Genomic DNA, 24,147 nt, shown 5'->3' with positions numbered 1-24,147 from the left:
TGGGCGTGGGTGAGGGAGCTAGCGTCTCTGGGGAGTAATCTCATTCAAAGAGCTGGCGTGTCTCCTCGTGGTTACCTCACTTTTACACTCGCCGCCGCCCGCTTCCATTTCCTCTTCCGGTTCCGGCGCCCTCTGGTGGGCTGGAGGCGTGTTGGCCATGACAAAGCTATTTCTAACACCAATTGATTTATCCGGTTAATAGCAGGTGTTTCTACGAAATAGATAAGCGACAAGACATTTGTCAGGGACTGTATATACAGAGGACACGTTTTGTTATGTCACCGTGTGCGCTGCAGTCACTTTGACTTTACAGGCTCTGTTCTGCAGCTGTATTCTATAACTGCTGCAGGGAAACTTGAGGGGACATTTTGGGACATGGTTCACACCAAAACATTGCTTGCTTCTTGCAACAGGAGGTTAGTGGTTAATCGACACCAGTCCAACGCCCATAATCACCTCGACTCTACAGATGTGGGTGTTAAAGCGATGAAGCTAACTGACTGTGTGGTGTGACTCGCAGGGAAAGCGCCACAGCATAGTAAGTAATAAAATAACATGTGATCCTGCACATGATGCTAATGATACCCTACGAGCAACTTCCTGACATTCTGACAGGCAGCTGCACAGCCTGGTGCTTAGTGCTAAGCCTTGGGAAAGGCTGTGCGTGGTTGGGGGGGAAGGTCACACAGAAACAGCAGGTGACCAAGTCTTGGCACTTTCATTATGAATATTTCAGAGCCATTCTACACACTCTTCAGACCCTAGATGCTCTCCGTGGTCCTTTTGAATGCAAATCTTGCTGACGTTTGTGACCTGTTTGCTGGCTGTTTGGCTGGTGTGCTCCAAACGCAAACTATTACTTGCTGAAGACCACATGCTACCGGGGTGATGGGTAATTAATTCCCACATCTCATCACTACAATTAGCACACCAGAATTTAACATGTGCAATTTAACAACAATTTGTTGGTTTTTGCTGTAATATGTATATAATAACCTAAAGAAGTACATAGTCACCAAAACAGGCAGTGTTCAGGCTGTGAACATTGTGAAGGACCCCGCTTACATTACTCACAGCATTATGGTGTACCCTGCTGTTATTTTTTTGTCTTTAACTGCACACCTTAAATTATGCATTAATATTAGTATTACCTATTTGCATCTTACATTGTCATCTTTGTCACTTGACTGACAAAACATTGCTTTCGCTTTTGCACTCTGCGTTAAATTGATCTCTGATGTAAAGAAGATTATTCAGATTATTATTATTATCGACAGCAGCCACCAGATGGCATCTAAACACAAGCTACATCTTAAAGAAAGAACCGTGCCAGTATTGCAGTGTGTGTGTGTGTGTGTGTGTGTATAGTACACCTGTACTGCTATATACACACACACGCACACACATATATTTACATATACTTAGATTGTGCATACACATCATACATAAAGCTAGTCCCTGATGGGAATTGTAACCCACACTGATGATTACAAATGAATTTATTGTTTCACTGAACATTAAGCTGACGTAATACAGTCAAGTGAATGGAATCAGAACAGTATGTCTGGTCGACGCCTTAGTGTTTCTTGCTTCTTGAGTAAAAACAGTGTTGAACACTATGCCAATAATACAAATTAATTTTTAAGCACAAATATATTTACAGTAGGTATTCGTAACTGTGTACCATTGACTCAGCGCTTAATTCAACTGTGTGATTCAACTGTGTGTTGTCCAGCATTCATTTAAAAAAAAGAAAAGAAAAACAGATGTCATTCACTGCTATATGGCTTTATCATCATTTGAATAAACAAAAGTATTAACACCCCTTAGACCTTTCATCTGTTTACCTTGCACATCTCTACACAAGATTGAACTGCTAACCACGATAAAACTGCTCCACAATCCTGATTAATCTGTATTTTTATGACGATTGACAAAAACGATGCTATTTATTGACAAGTACTTAGATTTGAAAGACGGTGAAATATTTTCAAATATGCAATTTGAAGCATCACAGCAGGCAAGCAACTGTAAAAAAAAAATTTACATTTGAAAGCCCTCTGTTGGTGTTTTCCCGGCAATGATGGGAATTTTGTACTGATGTTCTGGTTCCCTTCTCCAGTCCAAAGATATTCAGGCCGTTTGGTGAATTGGCCCTGCAATAAAAATGTTGCTGATTTGTGAGCTAAGGTAGATTGGATTTGGATTGGTGCCAGCTTTGTGGAAGGGAGAGTCTGTCTTTGGACAGTCCTGATGAAGGACTTGCTTTGGTCCTGTAATGGACTGCATCGAGCGACCCCGACTCATAATGAATGAGGTACTCTGGATAAACCTGGTGCTTTTCAAAAATCACAAAAATGGACGGGCTGTCCACGTTGTCAACGCAGCTGTCGTAAAAAATGTTCTTGGCCTCGTCTTTAGCAGGTGGACGGAGGTATCTGCTGTGTCCATTAGTGTAGTCACCCACCAAAACTCGGCAAACAAACATTGCTCTGAATCCCGAGGTGCCGGTGAATTTGTGTGAGTACTGAGCGTCTCTGGCAAAATAACTCCCTAAAAAAGAAATTGATATTGGTGTACAATAAAAATACCAATAGTCATAAATGCATACAATACGGAAAGTTTAATTACTATATGATATGAGTTATCATAGATAGATATCAAATGTAGGGTAATTCCAGAAGGATTTGAGATCCTGCACATGACTCCTACCTTTGCCGTAGGTTGTTCCATGGGTTCCACAGATCCTCCAGTCAAAGTTCTGCTGACAAATGGCCTCAGTGTGTTTCGAGTCCGTTCCATGGAAGAGCATTTGCTCATTTGCCTTCCCATTCGTTTTTCTCATGAGATCTCCTTGCCTGAAAAGGGTTTTCTCATTAGAATGGATATTATTAGAATAAATAATTTATATTATGTTATTGTAATGATGTAATTTGAAACACACCATTGAAATGCCTCCCACAGGACCTGATTCTGGACTCTTTCAATGTAATTCACCTTAACGTTAGACATGGTCTTGTTGAAGAGTTGAAATATTCTTACAAACTCATCTGAGAACTCTGCCAGTCTAACTCTCTGAAGAGAGAATAGGTTTTGTCATTTTACGTCAGACGGCATTCCAATTACATCACTGATCAAATGAAACAGCTACCAGTCTGTTAATGTGAAAAGGTGACCTACTACAGTGGAAAATATCGTTATTATTTTTATCACCTTAAAACCCATTTCAGGCATGTCTCTCATGTCCCAGTGAAGTGGTATGACTTTGCCTTTTTGTGAAAATCTAGTAAAGGAAATAAGAAAGTGTATGGAATGAAATGAAAAAAAAAAAACAATAATAAAAAAGAAAAATTTAATTTTACCTCAATTGTATGCTTTGAACTTCCATTGCTGAGACAAAAAGTGGTCTCCTTCTGACCTGCCTTTGGGTGCCAAAGTGCTTGTTTCTTTGAATCATGGCTGGGAAGAATTAAGATAATTATTTATTTAGTTACTGCTGAGAAAAAAAAATCGCTCAAAAAACTCTGCAGTGGGCAACCACATCTAATGAGGATTATGTCATATACAATACCGTTTGAAGGTTCAAGGTCAATTATAAAATAGAATTGATGTGGAAGGGCAACGATTGTTTGATGCATTAAAAGGAGGTCCAGTGGACCTTTCATGCAGATACCTACTTTACAACATCAGATGAATCAGACTGTTTTTTTTTTTCAACAATGCTAGGCTTTGTTCCCCTTAAGACTATATGACCTCTTCAGCCTATCCAAAATGCTGTTGTAAGACCTGTCTAAAGAGTTCCAAAATGTTCATATACACTACACCTGCACTGGCTTCTTGTAGCAGCCTGTTTTAAGCTCAAAGTGATAGTGAAGTTATTGTCGTTGTGAAACACAGCACAGCGCACTGTGCTTTTAACCCATCACCCTTGGGGAGCAGTGGGCAGTCAAGGCCCACCTCAGTGGCACCTCAGTGGCACCTAGGCAGCTCGAGAATCCTTACCCGCTAGGCCACCACTGCCCCTGTACATGGAACATATGGTGCTACTGAAAGTGAAGTGATTGACATTGTGAAGCACAGCAAGTACACGGTGAACAAAATGTGTCCTCTGCATTTAACCCATCACCTTGGTGAGCAGTGTGTGGGGAGAGTGCCTTGATGGTTTCCTTTCCTGCTAGATTCAATTTGAACCCAGCCTACAGGAGAGACTGTGACCCAAATGCAGCGCCTTAGACCGCTCGGCCATCCTGACTCAAAACACTAATTGTTCACTGATTAAACGGCAGGTCACTCCTCCTCTCAGAGCATCAAGCTCTTCTCGTCCTGAACCTCCTCTCATCAAAAGAAGAGCAAGACCTGCATCCAGTCTCATTGGAACCAACTTCCTGCAGTAATGAGAACATCTGAGACCCTTTCGATCTTCAAATGATGATGCGCCTATTCATGGTGTTTATTCTCTGAATAAACACCATTTTTAAATGCAAGGTTCTCTGCACTTTAATATGGACTACAAAACACTGACAAGAGCATCTACTAAATGGCGTAATAGTCATTATTTTCAAAACCTGCAAATAAACTGTTTATCGTTGCCTTTCATATGTATCTAAATTTAACTCAATCCTATTCATTAATAAGTTACCTAAAATGTACAGTTTTAATGTAAATTAGTTTGTTAAGTGGACTCAAAAGTTTTCCACAAGTGACAAAAAAAAGGAAACCTTTCACATTGAGTTCATATGTGTGTCTGTTCACTTTGAACTCAATAATAGCAGCATTGTCTTCCTGGTACTGGGTCTCCAGCTCATCGCTGCTGATGGAAGAGTTCAGATAAATCCCATCCTGTGAAAAATAAAAAAAAAATAAAAAAATTTTTTACATTCTTGATCTGTGACCTTCCCTTGAAAAAGGGTGCGAGCCCTCACCGATGATTCATACTGATTCCACTGGCCAATATTGTCCTTCCAGTACCAAACCCATTTGGTGGTAAGAACATTATTAGGCTGAGTTACAGACGGCGGGGTGCTTATGCGTCGGACCTCACCAGAGCTGCAGGTCATGCTGTCAAAATTTATGCAGACCCTTCCTGTGCTGTGAACAGAATTACCATTTTTATGGTCAGTGCAGTTCTTAACAAGAAATTGATTAATGTTTTTTTTTATTCTGGTACCTGCTTGTTCTTTCTGGGTTGCTGTAGTCATGCTCAATCTTCTCATTGTCTTGGCATGCCACCCAGCCATCTCCAGATTTGTACTCCCATTTGTAGGGCATGTTGAAATGGACTTTTTCACACCTGCCTTTTGAAGTCAAATGATCCTACTGTATTTTCGAAAGGTGTTTGCGCAAAGAAATGAACTTTATTAACTCAAATGAACGTATTACCTTGCTTGCAGCCATTTATGATGTGCAGCAGGCATATCTCTGTCTCTCCTGGAAAACAGGTTTTGAAAAATGTTGGAGAACTTGTTGCTTGGTTGTTTTGTGCTCGAAAGAAGCATACCTTGGTCCCAGAGTGTTCTTATAGATGGATGCTTGGAGGAGTCCTGCATCCTGATGCTCATCATGCCCATCAGGGATGAAATTTTACCCTTCATATGTCTTAGAGTCGCAGCTCTGTCCTGTTGCTCCTCTAGTTCATCTATACCTTTACTGTCTGTGATATCGAACTCATAGAACAGATAAAATTTGCTGTGAAATTTTGTGTCCTGTAATGGAACTGTTTCAGAACATGACTTCCTCATGCAGTAAATTCATATAGCAGGACAGATTGTGACCTCACAATGTTTGACTGAAATTCAAATCAAAGGACATGCAGAGGATCAACAAAAATCAACAAAGTGATGTTTGGACATTCATTTAAAAAAAAAATATGTAGCTTGATTATTGCTCAGATTCATCTGGATTTGTTGTATGATCATTATTATGAAAATGTCCATCAAGATTGTGTCTGAAAGATGAATGTTCTCCTAAGTTTTATGTCTTTTGTGGCCAGAATTATAATTTCAAAAAATTCATGTCTTTTTAACAACATTCACAGTCTTTAATGGGGCCAAATGTCACTCCAAAAACGGTTAATACCTCATTTTGAAGCTGAGAACGTAAGATATCCTTTCTCACTCCTTGTAGATTATGCTCTTTGAGGACCTTAGTGTTATGCTCAGAGAACATGTCATGGCCATAATGGCACTCATTTCTTTGGAACAAAAATGTAATAATAACAATAAGGTTACATTTTACACATTTTACACAGGTGCTCTTATCCAGCGTGACATAATAAAATTGCAGTAGCAAATGTTTGTTGTTTCCTAATTTTAAATTATCTATACAATGAAAAATCAGTGACAATTGAAATTTACCCAAATAATCAGGATGTAACATACCTTTTGTTAACAAGTCTAATAAATGATTGTGATCCTGACACAACAGCATCCTTCTAAATATTGCTCCACACTGCAGCCTTTCTTACAGACTACATACAAACATGCTCTACATTTATGTCTGTTGCTCATACTCAAGCCTTTGCTGCTCGGTGTAACTAAAATTATGGGGACTGAGACTGATGTGTTTTTCCCTCCCTTCCACACAAGTTCCCATCACGGCTCACATTACCTTTCTCCCGAGAATGGACAGTCCTTGTCAAACAGGTAAAATTCACACAGGTGTAAGTTGCAGCAGCCTGAACACCACGGCACCCTGCAGAGCATCAGACGCGTCTTCGCCGAGCACGTCGTGCTGCCTGCTGCGCTTGGGGAAATGCATCGCAAGTCTGGATTTTGCCGCGCTTTGGCAAATTTTTCATTTAATTCTTCTTGTAGATTCTTGAAGGCCACTTGCCTCGAGCGGGCACCAAGTAGATGATCGTCTGCTGGCTCCATTTCAGCATACTGCTCACTGCAAATAAAATCTAGTCTATAGCAGGGCAAGGCCGAACTTTGAACGCCATAATTTGCAGATCAGTGTCATCAAAAAAGAAAGTAACCCGTAATGTAGAACCTGTAATAATATTCAGATCAATATGCATCCTGAAAATATTATTTGATTTCATTGTTAAAAGACTCCATCACATTTAAAGCTTTAGAAAAAACGATCAGAGAGATTCTGAGAACACCCACACAGAAAAAAAAAATGTTTTTATACTCAGTTTAAACAAATGAATCAAACTCATGGCAAAGAAACCATTCATACTTCCAATCTCAAGATATATCTGAATTTTGGGATTTTACTCATGGGGCAACATACTAAGGACTACGTGACGGACACCAGTCGTAACCATAATAAACCAATAAACAAGTAGTTATGATGGATTTACTGGAATGCAAAATATGGTGGGTTGCCAGAAAACAATTGGCAGTAAATCTTTGGGCCAAATGCAAAGTTCACCTAACACCGAATCAGAGATGAGTCTTTTCCCAGTGTCAGCGCCGAACCTGAAGGCCAGAAATAGCTGTTGAAATCCACTAAATACCTCATTTTTAGGCTGAGAATTTATCCTTTCTCACTCCTTGCAGATTAGGCTCTTTAAGGACCTTGTTATGCTCAGGGAACCTGTCATGGTACCTTTTTCTTCAGAAAGAAAATAAAACATTACAAAAAGGTTACATACAAGGGGATATTTTTTTTTTATTAATCTTTAAAGTCATTTGATCCAAGACAAATACAAGACATTATTGCTTGTGCAACGAGACAAGTCGGCACAGCTGTACAAAGTTGTCTAATAGTCAGACCACCTTATTTATACACTTTTATGCCATTCATTTCTCACTTAAGAAGTAATCTTTCACCACACTTGTCTTAGAATAATTAATTTTCCAGTTATACATTTTGTCTGCAAAATGTTGATATGCACCATTGTGCAATCATGGTCACAGACATAGATGACTATATTATAATAGCAGAGCGGAGCAGAGCTAAATAAAGTTTTTCGGACAAGGTGGGAGGAGCTGTGAAACTCAGCAGCTGTTCTTTGTTCGAACCACCAATTCACAGCAGCACACAGTCTTTGTTATTTTGCTGTTTCTTCTGATGTCTTTGAGAAACATAATACATGTCTGTACTCTTTGGAGAAGAGCTCTGCTGAGAATGCCACTCTGCAGAGCCACCGCTGTGTAAAGATCTCTCTGTGGCCAACCTCTTTACATCCTTTGATTTGGGGTATTGCACCAGATCATGTCCTGGGTTTGTGAAAGCAGAAGAAGGCTTGGGGCTCAGCATCTGACGTGATGCTGCTGAACGCTGAGCTGCTTTTACATCTGAGGCAGAAGCAGAATATTTTGGAGCTGTTTTTAAGGTGGAACTTGAGGAAGAGGATAATGGTGCAAGAGTGGTAGAACATGGCACTCTAATGGGTGTAGGGACCAATGCTGGAGACATTACGGACATTGAAGAAATCAGTTGTGGTTTTGTTGAACTTACGGTGGCAACACTTGTAGAAGAATTGGACTCGATGGAAGGCAAAGTGGAAGGAATCTGGGCTGCTTTTAAATCTAAAGCAGTGGTAGAAGATTTTTGAGCCATATTCAAGGTGCCACTTGATGGTGACGCTGCACTAAAAGCAGTAGAGCTAGACACTGTGCAAGTGTCCAGGGAGTAAGGAGACCATATTGAATCAAAAGAAGTGAGTTTTGCTGTTGCTGGACTCTGGGAGGCAATAGTTGCAGCAGAACTAGTCTGAGCGGAGGGAGAAACCAAAGAAAACTGCACGGGTGGAGTGGTTTTGCTGGAGGAAGTCACCGGGTTTCTGGTGGAAGGGGGCAAGGTGCATTCACCATAGGTAATGAGGAACTCTGGATAGACTTGTTGCTTTTCGAACACCACAAATATAGAGGGGTCATGAACATCATTGACGCAACTGTCATATAAAGTATGACCTCCATCTTTGGAAGGTGGATGGCGATAGTGAGACTGTCCTTTAGTGTAATTACCAACCAACACCCTGCATGCAAACATACACCTGTCTCCAGTACTGCTGGTATATGCGTGGGAGTATTTAGCATCTCTGGCAAAATAACTTCCTGTGTGGAAAAAAAAAAATTAGGAGTATAGACCACACAGATTCATACTAACACACTTTGGTTTACTGTAGTTTGCACATGTTCACCTTCGCCAAACACAGTTCCATTGGTTCCACATTTCCTCCAATCAAAATTAAGAGAGCAAATGGCATCAATGTGGACAGAGTTAGTCCCGTGGAACAGCAGGCGTTCTCCTTCACCATACTTTTTGTCCGTATTTGCTTTCTTCATCCTTTCTCTTTTCCTGTACAAATTGGCATCAATCTATATCAATCTACAGTGCAAATTCAAATGCTAAGTTACCAACTTCAAGGACTGAAATATATGTATGTGTACGTTTGAGGTTGAACTTACGTCTGGAAGTCTTCCCAGAGTTCCTTATTCTGAATCCTCTCAATGCAAATGATATCATAGCCTTTTAACGTCTTGCTGAACAAATCATGGATTTTCACATAGTCCCTGTCAGTCTTCTGAAGTGGCACTTTCTAGGTTAAAAGAAGGAAAATTTTTCATTGATGTTAACCAATATTTAACCAATAAATATTGTTAAGACACTTATGTGAACCTTGAATCCAGTGTCAGGTACTGCAGACTTTTCCCAGTATCCAGGAACCCCCTTCCAATTTTGAGATATAGGGCCCCTTTTTTTGCTAAAAAATCCAAATGAAAGTGAAAGTGAAGTGATTGTCATTGTGAAACACTGCAGCACAGCACACAACAGGACTTAACAAAATGTGTCCTCTGCATTTAACCATCTCCCTTGGTGAGCAGTGGGCAGCTGTGTGAATGGAGCACAGTGCTTTGCTCAGTGGCACCTTGGTTTGGAATTCGAACTGGCAACCTTCTGATTATGGGTCAATTTCCTTACCTTCTAGGCCACCACTGCCACTGCCCCTGTACCATAAAAAAATGTACCATATACAAACACATTACACATTATAAACTGAACTACCTGGTTCTTTCATTTTGGACATCCTTAGATGACTTAAAAACTGGCCGTCTTCTAACCTCCCTTTGAGTGCCATTTTTTTCATTCTTCTGCATCATGTCTGCACAAAAGAATCAGTTAATAATCTAAGTTGTAAAAAAAAACACTGCACTCTCCATCATGCTTACTATTAAAATAATCTACCTTTGAAGCTCAATTGATAGCTCTGTTGACCAGCAGTAAAAGTCACCTCTGCACTACTATCCTCCTGATACCTCTTTTCAAGATCCCTGCAGGAGACTGTGGCCATCCTGTGCATTTCTTTCTACAAAAGTAAATAAAGGTTTGTCTCACTCCAATTCAACATTCAACAATATACTTCAGGATTTGACATAGCACAGTATTCCATTTCATTCTTACAACAGATGCATACTGGATCCATTTCCCATACTCATCCTTCCAGTACCACATCCAGTCAGTGGTGAGGTTGAAGCTGGTCTGCACAACTGAGGATGCTGTGGAGAGCCTCCGTACCTCATTTAGACCACAGGTAATTGTATCAAAGCATACAGGTTCGCTACCGGCACTGAAAAGAGATAAAGCATTCTGTGTGTTCCATTTTAAAGCAAAGGTAACCCTCCAAACAAAACCAAGAATTTATAACATATATATATATATACACACACACACACACACACACACACAGACTACAACATCTGACCAATGCCAGCAACAAAACTGATCCTGCTTCCTCCTTAATTGCTTGGTGTTTAGGTTAAGCGGAATGTGCTGTTTTGTAATTTTAGTGAAGTATCTTATTTTAATGTGGATATGCAGTGTGTCTTTTAGTGGTCTTTTCTGTGGGGGCTGGAATGATAAATAGTCATGCACACCTAATTTAACATACCTGTGAATCCTGGATGGATCACTGAAGTCCCTCTCAATCTCTTCATTGTTTGGTAAATCTATCCAGCTTTCTCCATGTTTCACTTGCCACAGATATGGCATTTTGGAATGCTTTCTCCAGCATTTTTCTTTAAAGACAAAAGTGGAAGACACCACTGAAGTCATTTCTGACTGCTCTATAGGAGGTATATATTAAAGAAGAGTAGAGCAAGTACAAGAGACGTGTACATGAAGTAAATTGTGAATGCTATGCTATTGCATAGATATTTACCTCCGTGTTTGCAGTCAGACTTGACAAAGTACAGGCAGATTTCGTCAATCACTATGAGAACAGAAGTTATCATGAAAATGTGTACAATCTACACAATTTCTTTTAACTACTGGTTCCTGGGATTAGCTGGGGAGATACAACACATCTACTCAGAGTTGCTTGGGTGTATTTTAAAAGTGCCAATACTGGTGTAAATATGGCTTTTAGGGATTTAAGGACTGGCTTGCTCCGTTACAGCAGGGCAATATGGTGAATACTGTGCATAAGATATGTTAGGATATGGGATGTTACTGGCACATGATGGGATTTTGTGAACGTAAGCTTACCTGTGTATTTTTCACAAAGCTGTTCTTTGTTTTGCTGTCTGCTCTGTACGGTGGTGGATTTTGAAGCAATATTGGCCCTTGTGCTATAGCTGCCCCTTGTAGCAAAAATATTCTGATAAACTGATAGCATAGATCCCAATTGAGCAAGGGACACACCCCGGCCATGCAATATTCGTGATGGATGGGGCTCATTGAAGTCATGTGACCTGTGGCAGCCCCTCTTAGGATTGCAGGATCCTCTGATGAAGTCCTCGCAGATGTGGAGTCTTGTGCAGTTCTCCTTCTCCTCACATTGCCCATACTCACCTTGGCCTCTGTTGTATTTAAAGCACACCTGTAAATGTAGACATAAGTGGTACACTCCATGGCTTATAGTGTAAGTGTAAGGTTATTATCAGTTACTTACCGACTATTTAAATATTTAGCATATTGCGGAAAATAAACTAAATCTGTGTATTGTGAATATGGTCTGTTTCCAGATAAAATGCCTTGACCTCATGTCTCAAAATATAACTTCTCATCATTCTAATAAATCTAGTGCCTAAAATGGACATTTAAGTGTTATTGTTCTTAAATGTTTATTATATTTCTTCTGAACATGTAAACCTTATTGTACCCTCTCTCCCACAATTAATCCTCACACTAGATCTAGAATCTAAACTATCAATCCAACAATCGGGAATGACAAAACTTTACTAGTGTCCTAGTTGGCACCCTAGTTTGCTCTGTCCACTGTCCACATATTTGCCCCGTATGGGAATAGGTTTAGTCTTGTACGTGACCTGATAATTCTGTTACAAAATCATATTATTATTTTCAATTTACATGGTTAGTACTAAAAATACAGATGGTGTGGGATATTTCAAGCAACAAGCAACTAATTAAGTATTTCGTATTACAGCTCTGATGGGTGGTAGTAGCCCAGTGGGTAACACACTCGACTATGAACCATAGGACCCGGGTTCGAATCCCACTTACTACCATTGTGTCCCTGAGCAAGACACTTAACCCTAAGTTGCTCCAGGGAGACTGTCCCTGTAACTATTGATTGTAAGTCGCTCTGGATAAGGGCGTCTGATAAATGCTGTAAATGTAAATGCTCTAGCACGCTAAACTGTAGTTTGGCGTCTGTCAAAAGGGCGCCTCATTATTTTAGTTTATCTGTATGCACGGCTTCACAGCCCCATACCCAACAAAGCGTCATGTACTGTGTGTCCTGATTCCTCAATGTATGTATGTGTGTGTGTGTGTGTATGTGTCCAGGGGCAATCCTGGCCCGTTTGGTACCCTGGGTGAACACCCCCGCTGAAGTTAGCTCCTTATTCGATTATTCTGTTCCACCTTAAAAACTGTTCAGCAATATTTATTCTACATACACATGAGCAAAGTTCCCTGGTCATGTTTTGGGCCAGAGAGGTATTAAATGATACTATTTCTACACATCCTATTTTACCCTAAACAAGTGAGATTTCAGTGGCCCCGGCCTTTTAAATTGTAATTTTTTTGTAAGAAAATGCTATTCATCAATATGTAATTGTCATGATCCGGACCGGCAGGGGTTACTCTGGATCTGGAGTTTCATGTTTGTCTCGTGTAATGAGTGACGGTGCCTGCGGACGGCGGACAGGATGCTGGTCCCCCACGGAAGAGTCGTGCTTATGGACTTCCCCCCCCCCTTTCATGGACCATTTTGTGGGGCACTCGCGGAGGCTGTGCCTTTGGGGGGGGGTAATGTCATGATCCGGACAGGCAGGGGTTACTCTGGATCCACAGCCCGGACCGGAGTTTTATGTTCCTCTTGTGTAATGTTCCCTGATCGTGTTCACCTCTTGTCTATTTATATAATTGTATAAAACTATCCTGTTCGTGTCTGTTTGCCGTCAGGTCACTGCGTGTTTATGTTCCCTTGTCTCGTGCAGTTTGTATTAAACCCCTGTCGTGTGAAGTCGTGCATATGCTTCCTCCTTCATTGCCATGTCCCGTCCAACATGACAGTAATACTCAGTTCCCATATGAAATTGTCAGGGACTGACAGGTAACACTTCTTCTATAACGTTCTATATTTCTGAAACAGATTTCCTGACTTTACACCTCACTGAACTATGGGTACTACAGCCTGCTGAGAGGTATTTAAGGTGGAACTAACAATTCCAATAAGGAGGAAACTTCCGCGTTGTGATTTATTTTGCGAGCTGGTTATTAGATGTGGCTTTGGCTATTCAGTGTTTGCACTTTATGTAGCCCAGTGTGTCTGTGTCGCCCACGTGCACTTTAGCACTGTATGTCAGTACTATTTACTGACTAACATGTATGTAGCTGAACCTCAACCTCACGCTCAACCTCAACTTCATGTCGCGCAAATCAAAAACCACCACTGCATGTATCTCAACTATTAAAAAAAAAACCTCATGATCTGAATCACGTGACCCTCACATTGCGTATATAAACCATACCGGTGGGAGGAGGCAGTGTGGGTTGTCATTCTGGAGAAGCAGCTGGCGAAGTCCTCCTCTGCTCAGGTGCTGCAGCTGGTGTTCAGCGAGAACCCTGGAGTTGTGGTCCGAGTTCAAATCATGGCCAAAACGGCAGTACCTGAAAAGGCATTATAATAACTTGGACCACCACTACTTCTTCCTCAACGTGCTGCCATCACCAAAAAAACTGAATTTTCTTGAGCTGAAACAAGAAAACGATGATGAGCAGGATGACGACGCCTTACCTCTGTCTGCACTCTCCGTGGATGTAAAATTTGCATATATGCAGATGATGGCAGCCCGCGCAGTCCCGTTCCCTGCACGGTCGCAGGCTGGTTTTGGCGACGACCACTCTTCGTCCGTGGCGCTCGGTGACCGCGAACCTCTCGCCGTTTCCCACGACAGCGTCGAAGCTGCGGCTCAAGTCGGGAAAGCCGGCCGCGATGTCCAGCAGCTCGTCGTACGCGACCGCGCCGCCACTCTCGCATATGACGTTTACGAGCGCCGCCTCGGACATGTCGCGTCCTTCCCACGCAGCTGACGGCCGTGAACAGCAGAGCACTCGAGAGAGGAGAGCGTGGACATTTAACTCGGCCGAACACAAAGCGACGAAAGGGAAACGAAACTCAACTCATGTTGCCATGTCTTGACTTGCTTACGCGTTATTTAAACATTCCAACGCCAATTGTGTACTAGCAACGGAATTAATTGGCTTTCATGTCATTTGGAAATATTATATTTAAATTTCTGACATTGCGAAAAATATCGTTAATGTTTTACTGGGGTTTATGTTCGTTTTTTTTTTTCTTTGTAGTGTCTGGCAACATCTTCGCAAGCTCTTCTGAGGTAACGAAACTCAGCTTTACGTCACGATGCTCCGCATCACGTCCACCTCCCACATGATTCAGCGGGTCGGGACCGACTGGAGTGAAGTGAATACAGCTTGGGATCCTTCACAGCTTCGTTGTTAGTTCCAGGGCCCCACTACAACAACAACAACAACATTTATTTCTTATATAGCCCAAACTCACAAACAGTATGTCTCAATGGGCTTTGACAGGCCCTACAGTTGAGAGAGACAAAAAGAAAGGAAGAAACCTTGGGAAGGTTTGACAGAGAGGGACCCCCTTCCACGGTAGAGTCAGCCAGTGTCTCCAAAAAAGCTCACCAACGACTCCACTTCCTCAGACCCCTGAAGAAGGCTGGGGTATCCACCTCTGTCCTCACCAGCTTTTACAGGTGCGCTGTGGAGTCCATCCTCACGGGGAGTATTGCATCCTGGTACGGCGGGTGTACTGCTCAGGGCCAGAGAGCTCTGCAGAGGGTGTTGAGGATCACAGGCACACCACTCCCGGCAATAATGGACATTTACAGCATGCACTGTCTCAGGAAAACGAAGAGCATCCTGAAGGACCAGGGTCATCCTGCACTGTCACTTTTTACTTTCCTGCCATCAGGCAAGAGACTCAGGACAATTCACACATGCACAACACGATTCAGGAACAGTTTCTACCCCAGTGCCATCACGCTATTCAACACATAGTAAGTGTGGCTCTCTATGAGCAATAAATCGATTTACGCTTCACTGAATGTAACTTACGTAACATTATGCACTGTCACTTAAATTATGCACACTCACTTTATGGAACTTAGCCTTCTGTGATTTATTTATTGCTACTGTACTTTGTCTTCTATGTCTTCTATGTATCATGTTCTATGTTCTGTCTACGTGGGAGAGGTTTTCAAGTAAGAATTTCATTGTACGCTGTACTTTGTACATATGACAAACCTTCTATCTTCAGTGCAGGGTTTGTGATTGTCCAATAAGAGAAAAAATCGTGTCCATTATTATGCTACTGGTCCATTTGAAAATCCCTGAAGCTTTAGTTGTTATGGTGGTGGTGGCTGTGGTGACCCTCTGGTTCGTTTCATACCAAGTCCTCGTTTAGCAGTTGTCAGGAACCAGGATTTATCTGCTGGTCTCTTCACTGGGGTCTGCCAGTAGTCTGTGCGCTTGATCTCGGAGAGAACAAACAGAAGCAGCAGCAGATGGTGGCATTGTATGACCGATACTGAAATATGTGTTTATAGTGGTATATTGGTGGCTAGGACAGCCTAACTAGGGTGAATTTAACACTGTCTGTCTACATCTCATTCAGCTCAAGAACACGTGGCAGTTGGAGCAGGACGTCTACTGTGGTCGAAGTTGGAGACCACCAGGTCTAAAAGTGGTTCAGGTGCTCCTGAGAACTGAAAAAAAGTTCAATACCATCCAATTTTTGAATCGCGCAGAGTTTGAATCTTGGTGTGTGCCGAGTTTGCATATTCTCCTGACATTGGTTTAGAGCCCTAGTGAACCAGAACCGATTCCTTCATTGATGGTAACATGAAAGCACGTTTTAAGTCGCACTGGATGAGGGCGTCTGCCAAATGCCATAAATGTAAATGTTCTGGGTTTTCCAGGTTTCCTCCTGACCTCCAAAGGCACGTACACTAGGAGAACTTCTGACTCTGAATTGTCCATAGCTGTGTGTGCCCTGCGGAGATGCCAATGTGCCCAGTTTCCCAGGATAGAAAGTGAGTGATTGTTCTATCATGACCAGCATTAATGATTTTGGCTATTTGTAGAATTAAATGGAGTCATTCTGGGTATGTTAGAAGTAAGAAAGGAATTAAAATATTCTGTCAGGAATATCTACAGGAACAGGACTCACAATGTCTGTATATAAATGCTTAAGAAGTAAATAGACATTATAAATACAACACTGAATACTTCAGTTTTTTTTTATTTATTTTATAAACCAAAGGCAATCTTATACATGATTAGCACCCCACATTCCACAATATGAGATGGCAATATCTGAAAAATCACAATGAAAACCATGTCACACTAGAAATATAAAACCTCTACATTTATTGCAAATGTAAAAATATATAATTCTGCATATTTCATTCACTGTAAATCTGATTGAAGCTGTATTGTTTCAATGGATTATTTAATAAAAGAGCCCATGCTATTACCATTCTGTGTGTAAACCGTCTTTTCATGTGTGGTGTGAAATTCAGACTATTAGTTTCCCCTGATATGAAATAAAAAATGATTTAAACTGACTTTTAAAGGTTGCCGGTTCGAATCCCGAGCCGCCAGGGTGCCACTGAGATGCCACTCAGGGGATGGGTTAAATGCAGAGAGCACATTTCACTGTGTGCACTGTGTGCTGTGCAGTGGTGTGTCACATGTGACAACTAAACACTTTCACTTCACAACTGGAACATCTGCATCATAGGGTAGGCCTACAAGAACACAAGGTGCGCCTGTCATCAGCAAATATACCTTTGTGTGAGTATATGAGCTAACAATAGCAGATGGTAATAAGTAGTAAGGATAAGATAAGATAAGATAAGATCAACCTTTATTAGTCCCACAAGTGGGAAATTGCACAGTGGGAGAAACTAATAAAGTGGACATGTGGATGCCCTGATCAAATGTTTAGCTTGGCTAAAAATAAATGTTTGTTTGATCTGAGCTAAATTCTGAGTGGAGGCATAGTGCATATTTTCAGTTTAAAACTGCAACCAGCTTAGCTGGACTGCAATAGCCAATAAGGAAAATAACCCCCAAACAAATCAGAAATTGCCTCTAATATGGCTTTGGCGAGCCACAATCAGAATGATCCCTCAACTGATGATGCAGGATTTGTCCGGATTATTTGGAGGAGTGGGTGTTTGTACAAATGATGCTTGCGTGGGTGCTGGTCTGGGTGCAGGTGTGTATGCGGATCTGGTTGTGGGTGTTTGTCTGGTTGCAGGCCTTGTCTGGCTCGAATAATAATGTGCATAGTGCCCATGCTCCCTGTACTGAATGAGGTACTCGGGGTACACTTGGTGCTTCTCAAACACCACAAAGATAGAAGGGCTGGACACATTGTCCACACAGCTGTCGTAGAAGTTAGTATCGCCTCCATCTTTGGAAGGAGGGCGGACGTAGCTGGGATGTCCACTGGCGTAGTCACCCACGAGAATGCGGCAAACAAACATACACCTGGTGCTGGAATCCCCTGTGTAGCTGTGTGAGTACTTAGCATCTCTGGCGAAATAGCTTCCTGTAAAAAATATTTATCAGTGGCATTACTCCGTCAGATAATTCAGATAAAGTCAGATAATTCATGTCACATGATTGGATCTTATTACAGGAAAATGATATCAAATGTAAATTATACTAAAATTGGTTGATGTGCTCACTAAAGGTAATGCACTCACACGGTACATTTTAGGAGCGGGTGTAGCGCAATGGGGAACCAACCTTTCCCAAAAGCAGTCCCATGTGTTCCACAGATCCTCCAGTCAAAGTTGTGGAGGCAGATGGCATCAATGTGTTTGGAGTCAGTTCCATGAAATAGCTTCCTCTCCCTCACATCTCTTCCTGAATTGTTCTTTTTCATGTGCTCCTTTTGCCTGGTCAAAACACCCAACATACCTAAGACACTATGAAGACTCGCTACTAATTGCTATTTAATCCAATTTTAATCCAATATTTAGACATTGAGCCTATTTATTAGATCAGTTGCAGCATGTGAACATACCATTGGAAGACTTCCCATAATGCCTTGTTTTGAATTCTCTCTATGGAGACAATAGCGAATCCTTGCATGGTGGTGCTGAACAAGTCCATGACTTCAGTATATTCACTGGATGAAGTCTGCAAAGCCACTCTCTGTGTGGGTGAAGAAATTGAAAATCCTTTGACATTTTTGTCCATGTCTTATGAAACGTTGCTCCAGTAAATTTGATTTAAGAATAGGTAAAAAAAAACAACCTTATATGAAATTTCAGGAGTCTGTGTCTTATCCCAATGAGCTGGAAGAGCTTTGAAATTCGAGGCACTGGTTGGGACCCGTTTGCTGAAAGATGAAAGGAGGTTTCCCAATGTATTATGTAATATGAAATTTCTAAATGTCCAGAGGGTTCGGGTGATGTACAGTACTGGGGTAAAGTAACAGTGCCTGAGATATTAAAGTTGACTAACCTAACAGGGCGACTGATTACAAGAATGAAACGCCCAGTGTGGTATTTATATCAGTCCAGCTAATAAAAAAGGAGGGTGGAGTTGTTGAAGACAAGGAGCAGCCAGCGGTGATGCAAAGCTGCATAATGCAATACTGGGTTGTATTAAATATTTATAAAATTCTATCATTTTAATTCTAGTGTGAAAATATAGAGAAAATTTGATTAAAGTGAAGTGATTGTCATTGTGATACACTGCATCACAGCACATGGTGAAATGTGTCCTCTGCTTTTAACAATCACCCTTGGTGAGCACCCTTGAGAACACCTTGACGGTTTGAGATTCGAACCGTCAACCTTCTGAATACGGGTCCACTTCGACCACTGCCCAATCTGTACATCTCAATGTCCAGATAAAAAAAACGAATAGACTCTGATGGGCCAAGACTTTGCTACTTTTGCTATTGTGTGAGGATGCTGTGAATGTCTCAGCTCAGCAAAGGTGACAGGTCTTTAGAAGTTACCTTGTTTTGATGGTCTGTGTGTCAGCTGAAGAGACAAATTCAGGACGTCTTCGCACTAGTTTTTTGGTGCCATACTGTTTGTTTTTTTGTAACATATCTGGAATGGAGGAAAAATACAACATGCCGCTACAGTGGTGTAAAGGTTATAATGGCACTAAAACTCACTAGTTACACATCATTCTTTACATTTCCCAGTCGTCAGTGCTTCACCTTGGAAACTGATCTCATAGCTCTGTGTCCCCGCATTGAACTCTATCACTGCATTCTGGTTCTCCAGGTACTTCTGCTCCAAATACTCACTGGTAACAGAAGCCATTTTGTGACCCCCATTCTGTTAAAAAGGAGTCAGTTCAATACACAAAAAATATGAATCTCTCCAGTTTTATGTATTTTTCCTTTGACCAGGGGAAAAAAATCCAGACATAGAGGGTTGAGGCTGTTTCATGACAGTTGAAAACTCCACCCTTGCTCTTGACTGTACTTACAGCTGCTGCATACTGGATCCAATTTCCAAACTCATCTTCCCAATACCAAAGCCATTTGGTAGTGAGGATAAATGTAGGCTGAAGCACAGAGGAATCAGTGGAAAGTCGGCGGACGCTGCAAAGTCCACGGGTCATTGTGTCAAAGCACACCGGCTCAATTCCTCTGCTTTAAAGACACAAAAGTATCAGTAATTTTAAAGTCAACTTTATTTACATGCCCTGTTAAACACACTGCTAACAGAGATCAGGAATTAAGTCAGGAATGAAGGGCTATATAAATGTGACAGAGTCTGCAAGTCATGACTCAATTATTGTGATCATGTTGCATTAACATAACTTAGGCTTACAGCCCATTGACCAATCGTTCCGTATTCATGTTATGATCAAAGTTATATTCTTTCATTATTATTGATATGCCCAATTATTCAACTTATGAGCAACTTATGAGCAACTTATGTTTTCATGTCTGGTTCAGCTATTGCCTCTTGTTGTTCTTCATCACCAGTGTTTAACCTACCTAGCGTCACAATAAAGCCACAAGCCTTTAGACTGCAAGTGGGGGTGATTTTGTGGGGTGGACCATTCTGCCAGTTACAGCAAATGTATCAGTGAACAAATTCAAAGTGAGCACTCTGAAGCTTTGATGTAAAATAAAGTGATCAGTAAAGCATATTCACACCGCCTCGAGCATTGTCACTGTTACCAGGAATTGTTTAAATGCACCACCTCAGCAGGACATGCAATATGAATACAAGTTCTATTAACACTACTATTTTGCATAATGGTAACAAGTGTATAAAATCAAGTTATATAAGCTGTGTATTATAAAAATATGAGTGAGCATACAAAAATAAATGTGAGCATATAATGGGGAATGATGGGTGCTGGTCTGTGTATACATAACTATACAAAAACCCACAAGAACTGAGAGGAACCTTATATACAGATTCAAAGAGTTCCGTAAAAATGAATTTGATCAGAGATCAGATGACTAGCTCATTCCCAAGAAAATGGTTCACACAAAAAAGGTTCTGCTTAGGGAATACAGACAATCCATGTCAGAGGGGACATTACGTACTAATTCATGTTTTACAAACTATTGTACTGGCACAAACACAAGACATTCTTTGTCCTCAAAAATGCTGTTTTTTGTATGCCCAGAGCATGGGCCTGTTGCCAGTATAAACACTCTGATCAGACATATAATATAATTGTAGCTGATTTTATTGATTTTATAGTTCTTCCCTTGTCAACATGCAGTGTTCCCATTTAATATTCATGTGGTTAGTTTGTGATGTGAACTGACAGGCTAAGAACAAACTGGGGAAGGGGCGGAGCTAAGCATATACCAAATTGCATTGAGGCAGAGGTGGTTTTATTGGTAACGATGTATAAGGATTTAATGTATGTATTTGAAATAAAGATATATTATTTAATTTAATTTAATTTAGAAGATTTATTAGAATGTGTAATATGAACTATAATTTATGGTCCAGGTCTATAAAAAAAGGCCCAAGCTTAAGCACACAGCACACAATCATGCCAAGTCTTTGTTCAACATGTCCTCCCTGACATGGATTCGCTGCCTGGTCACCCTAATTCATAAGCTATTCATATACCTGTAAATGTTTGTAGGGTTACAAAAATCCTTCTCTATTGTTTCACTGTCAGGTAAAGCAGACCAGCCTCGTCCGTCCCTTACTTCCCACTGGTACGGCAAAGTGCAATGAGCTCTCCAACATCTGTCTGACAAAACAAGCACATATTATCACACACACACACACACACACACACACACACACACACACACACACACACACACACACACACACAACCAGTCAAAGGTTTGAACGCAACTACTAGTTAAAAGTTGATTTAAACATCCTGAAGGTTTATGCTGAACACTTTCTTACCATTCACTCATGCAATGAAGCAGCTTTTGATTACGACAATAGTGACCAAAGCTGTCATAAAAGTAAAACGAGGCGATTCTCCTGCTACAAAAATACTGCTTCTAGCACTGGATTCTTGAAAATGACCTCTCACAAGAGTAGGTGCACCCAAACTTGGACTGGTAGTGTATATATTGAGTTATTTATTTCTCTGCAAAACCTAAATTTGATACAGAGGTGTTGTCTTACTTCCATGTTTGCAGCTCCCCTTCACAAAGTACAGGCATATCTCAGTTTTATCTAAGGAAACCAGACAAATTGTATGGAGAATTGCAAATTGATTGTTTACCAGATATACATGTATTTATATTATCAAGCTCAAGGAGCAATGATGAATAAAACACACACAAACCCATTGTAATAAAATGAAACAGATGATTATAACTGTACCTTGAGGAGCCTCTGGGCCTTTTTGTTGGTTTTTGTTCTGCCATTGGTTCGGTTTGGTGCCAGTGCGGACGCTGGGGTAAGAACTGGCACAAGCGCTAGCACCCAGGCTCTGTGAAAACTGTCTGCCTTTGTCGTGGTGTCTTAGTGCTTCAATGTTCGTGTAAACCGCCTTCATTTCGCCCATCAAGTGAGCAGGTACTCCTCTGTCCTGTAGTGTCTTGAAAGGATGTGGCTCATAAAAGTCGTGAGCCCGAAAGCAGGCACATGAGCCCCTGAGGTAACGCTCACATATGTGAAGCCTCCTGCAGTTTTCACCATCCGGACATTTCCCATATTCGCCGGTACCGTTGTTGTATGAGTGACACACCTGCAAGACACATTTATGCTTCAGACACTCAGACACTGTTATGGAATGTAGTTAATATAGCTATAATATATGGAAACATGGAAGTAAGTTATAAGATAAGGGCGTCTGATAAATGCTGTAAATGTAAATATATTATATTATGATAATTCAGATAAATTATTACATTTGTATTGTGTTCTTTCTTTCAAATATTGGGGTTAAAGGAGTAAAAAAATAGTTCATTTTAAACAAGTTGGTAATGTATAGGTTGGTAATGACCATGTAATTAAATTTCCCTGTCTGGACTGTCATCCATGCAACCCATTCATCCTACCGGAGGCAATAGGGAGTTATCGCTCTGAAGCAAGACGACACGGAGCTCCTTCATGTCCAGTGTAAGAAGGTCGTGTTCGTACAGAACGCCCCTGTTGTGAACTGAGTGAAGGATGTGGCCGTAACGACATGGCCTTCTGCAGGGAGGCAGAAATTGTTTGGGTGTTAAACCCTGCCAAAGAAAGTGGAATCGACTAGCTCGACCAACAAAAGCCATACATCCACCAACAGTTACAATAGCATATTCAATCAAACGTAAAATATAGATAACGATTTATGTTATAATGTTTATTGACTACAGATAATAAGAAGTAAATATGAATTTTAGCAGAGTTCTTACCTCCCCTTGTCGAACGGACAATCTCCCAACACAAATTTTTTGCAGATGTGCAGTTTTGAGCAACCCGTGCAGTTTCTGGATGTGCACAGGCGTAGCTGCGTTTTCACGATTACCCTTTTCTCGCCGCCTGAGGTTACGATGGAAAACCTGTCATCGTTCTCGAGAACGCGCTCAGTGGCGTTGACGTCAAAACACAACTGACTCCTGACAAGCTGCAGCAAATCATCGTAGTTCACTGAGCCGTCGTTCTGGCAAATGGTTTTTATAATGGCCGACTCCATCTTATTCGCCCGGTCCTGCACACCACCTTGCACCGCCTGAGAAGCACGACGCGAGACGCTTCCGTGTGCGGCGCCACTGTGGAGAATCGAAAGCGAAACTCAGCCGGACTCCCGTCAACACTGAGGGCGCCAGGTCCGCCGTATTCACGCCGTTTCCATCCGTCAAATGACCTTAAACCCACCGCGGCCGTCACATTTACATCTTAACGCGGGCTACCAGTTTATCTTATTTACACGTTTGTGAGATGATAATGTGACAAAATATATGGTTAGTTTGGGGTTGGTTTTAAACTAAGACTTGGCAACACAGCAATGCAGAGAACAGTACTCCAGGTAAGGATCGTTTTAACACGTGTAGTAAAAGTATCCCGGTTCCACACATCCCTGATAAGAAGGTGTGCCGTTTCTACTTGACACTTATAACGCAACCGAATTATAGTGCAACTCCTAAATTCATGTCTAATGAGAAAGGCATTCAATGAAATTAGTTAAATTCATTAGACGATGTTTTTATGGGCTGAGCCCATATGTTTATTCTGTAGACATTCAGTTTACTTTAGTTAGGTCAGAGGTCTTCGT

General features: G+C 41.2%; 2 protein-coding genes and 1 long non-coding RNA gene across 3 annotated transcripts; 1 reads left to right on the top strand and 2 right to left on the bottom strand.

Moving 5' to 3' along the window:
- Positions 1-2,170: 2,170 nt before the first annotated feature.
- LOC114765211 (protein mono-ADP-ribosyltransferase PARP12-like) lies at positions 2,171-14,543 on the bottom strand. Its single transcript, XM_028955291.1, has 17 exons — positions 14,159-14,543; positions 13,893-14,031; positions 11,440-11,773; positions 11,114-11,164; positions 10,844-10,970; positions 10,357-10,522; positions 10,141-10,261; positions 9,961-10,057; positions 9,574-9,658; positions 9,363-9,493; positions 9,095-9,252; positions 7,982-9,008; positions 4,923-5,088; positions 4,753-4,839; positions 2,945-3,075; positions 2,713-2,858; positions 2,171-2,553 (listed from the first exon to the last, which is right to left on the bottom strand). Exons 1-17 carry the CDS (start codon positions 14,428-14,430, stop codon positions 2,186-2,188), a joined length of 3,606 nt encoding a protein of 1,201 aa, XP_028811124.1. The 5' UTR covers positions 14,431-14,543; the 3' UTR covers positions 2,171-2,185.
- An 858-nt stretch (positions 14,544-15,401) lies between these two features.
- LOC114764770 (uncharacterized) lies at positions 15,402-16,939 on the top strand. The gene is made up of 2 exons (XR_003742545.1): positions 15,402-15,455; positions 16,073-16,939. It is a non-coding gene; the product is annotated as an uncharacterized LOC114764770 (long non-coding RNA).
- Positions 16,682-23,665, bottom strand: LOC114764769 (protein mono-ADP-ribosyltransferase PARP12). The gene is made up of 12 exons (XM_028954686.1): positions 23,288-23,665; positions 22,949-23,084; positions 22,269-22,635; positions 22,068-22,118; positions 21,546-21,672; positions 19,927-20,092; positions 19,652-19,772; positions 19,442-19,538; positions 18,730-18,814; positions 18,497-18,627; positions 18,217-18,368; positions 16,682-18,016 (listed from the first exon to the last, which is right to left on the bottom strand). Exons 1-12 carry the CDS (start codon positions 23,566-23,568, stop codon positions 17,592-17,594), a joined length of 2,139 nt encoding a protein of 712 aa, XP_028810519.1. The 5' UTR covers positions 23,569-23,665; the 3' UTR covers positions 16,682-17,591.
- Between the last annotated feature and the right edge of the window lie 482 nt (positions 23,666-24,147).

This window comes from Denticeps clupeoides, chromosome 15, assembly GCF_900700375.1.
Source record: "Denticeps clupeoides chromosome 15, fDenClu1.1, whole genome shotgun sequence".
NCBI lineage: Eukaryota > Metazoa > Chordata > Actinopteri > Clupeiformes > Denticipitidae > Denticeps > Denticeps clupeoides.
Note: the sequence above shows the minus strand (reverse complement) of the source record. Positions and strands in the feature narration are given on the sequence as shown.

Bases quoted from the DNA above. Each gene is read 5' to 3' on its own strand.
- LOC114765211 (XM_028955291.1), bottom strand. From the start codon at position 14,430: ATGTCCGAGGCGGCGCTCGTAAACGTCATATGCGAGAGTGGCGGCGCG. The intron at 9,494-9,573 runs GTTCACATAAGT...CTTTTAACCTAG, and splicing joins TACCTGACACTGGATTCAAG to AAAGTGCCACTTCAGAAGAC. The intron at 9,009-9,094 runs GTGAACATGTGC...TTTTCCACACAG, and splicing joins TGGAACTGTGTTTGGCGAAG to GAAGTTATTTTGCCAGAGAT.
- LOC114764769 (XM_028954686.1), bottom strand. From the start codon at position 23,568: ATGGAGTCGGCCATTATAAAAACCATTTGCCAGAACGACGGCTCAGTG. The intron at 22,636-22,948 runs GTAGGATGAATG...TGTGTCTTGCAG, and splicing joins ATAACTCCCTATTGCCTCCG to GTGTGTCACTCATACAACAA. The intron at 18,017-18,216 runs GTTGGTTCCCCA...TATTTTTTACAG, and splicing joins TGGGACTGCTTTTGGGAAAG to GAAGCTATTTCGCCAGAGAT.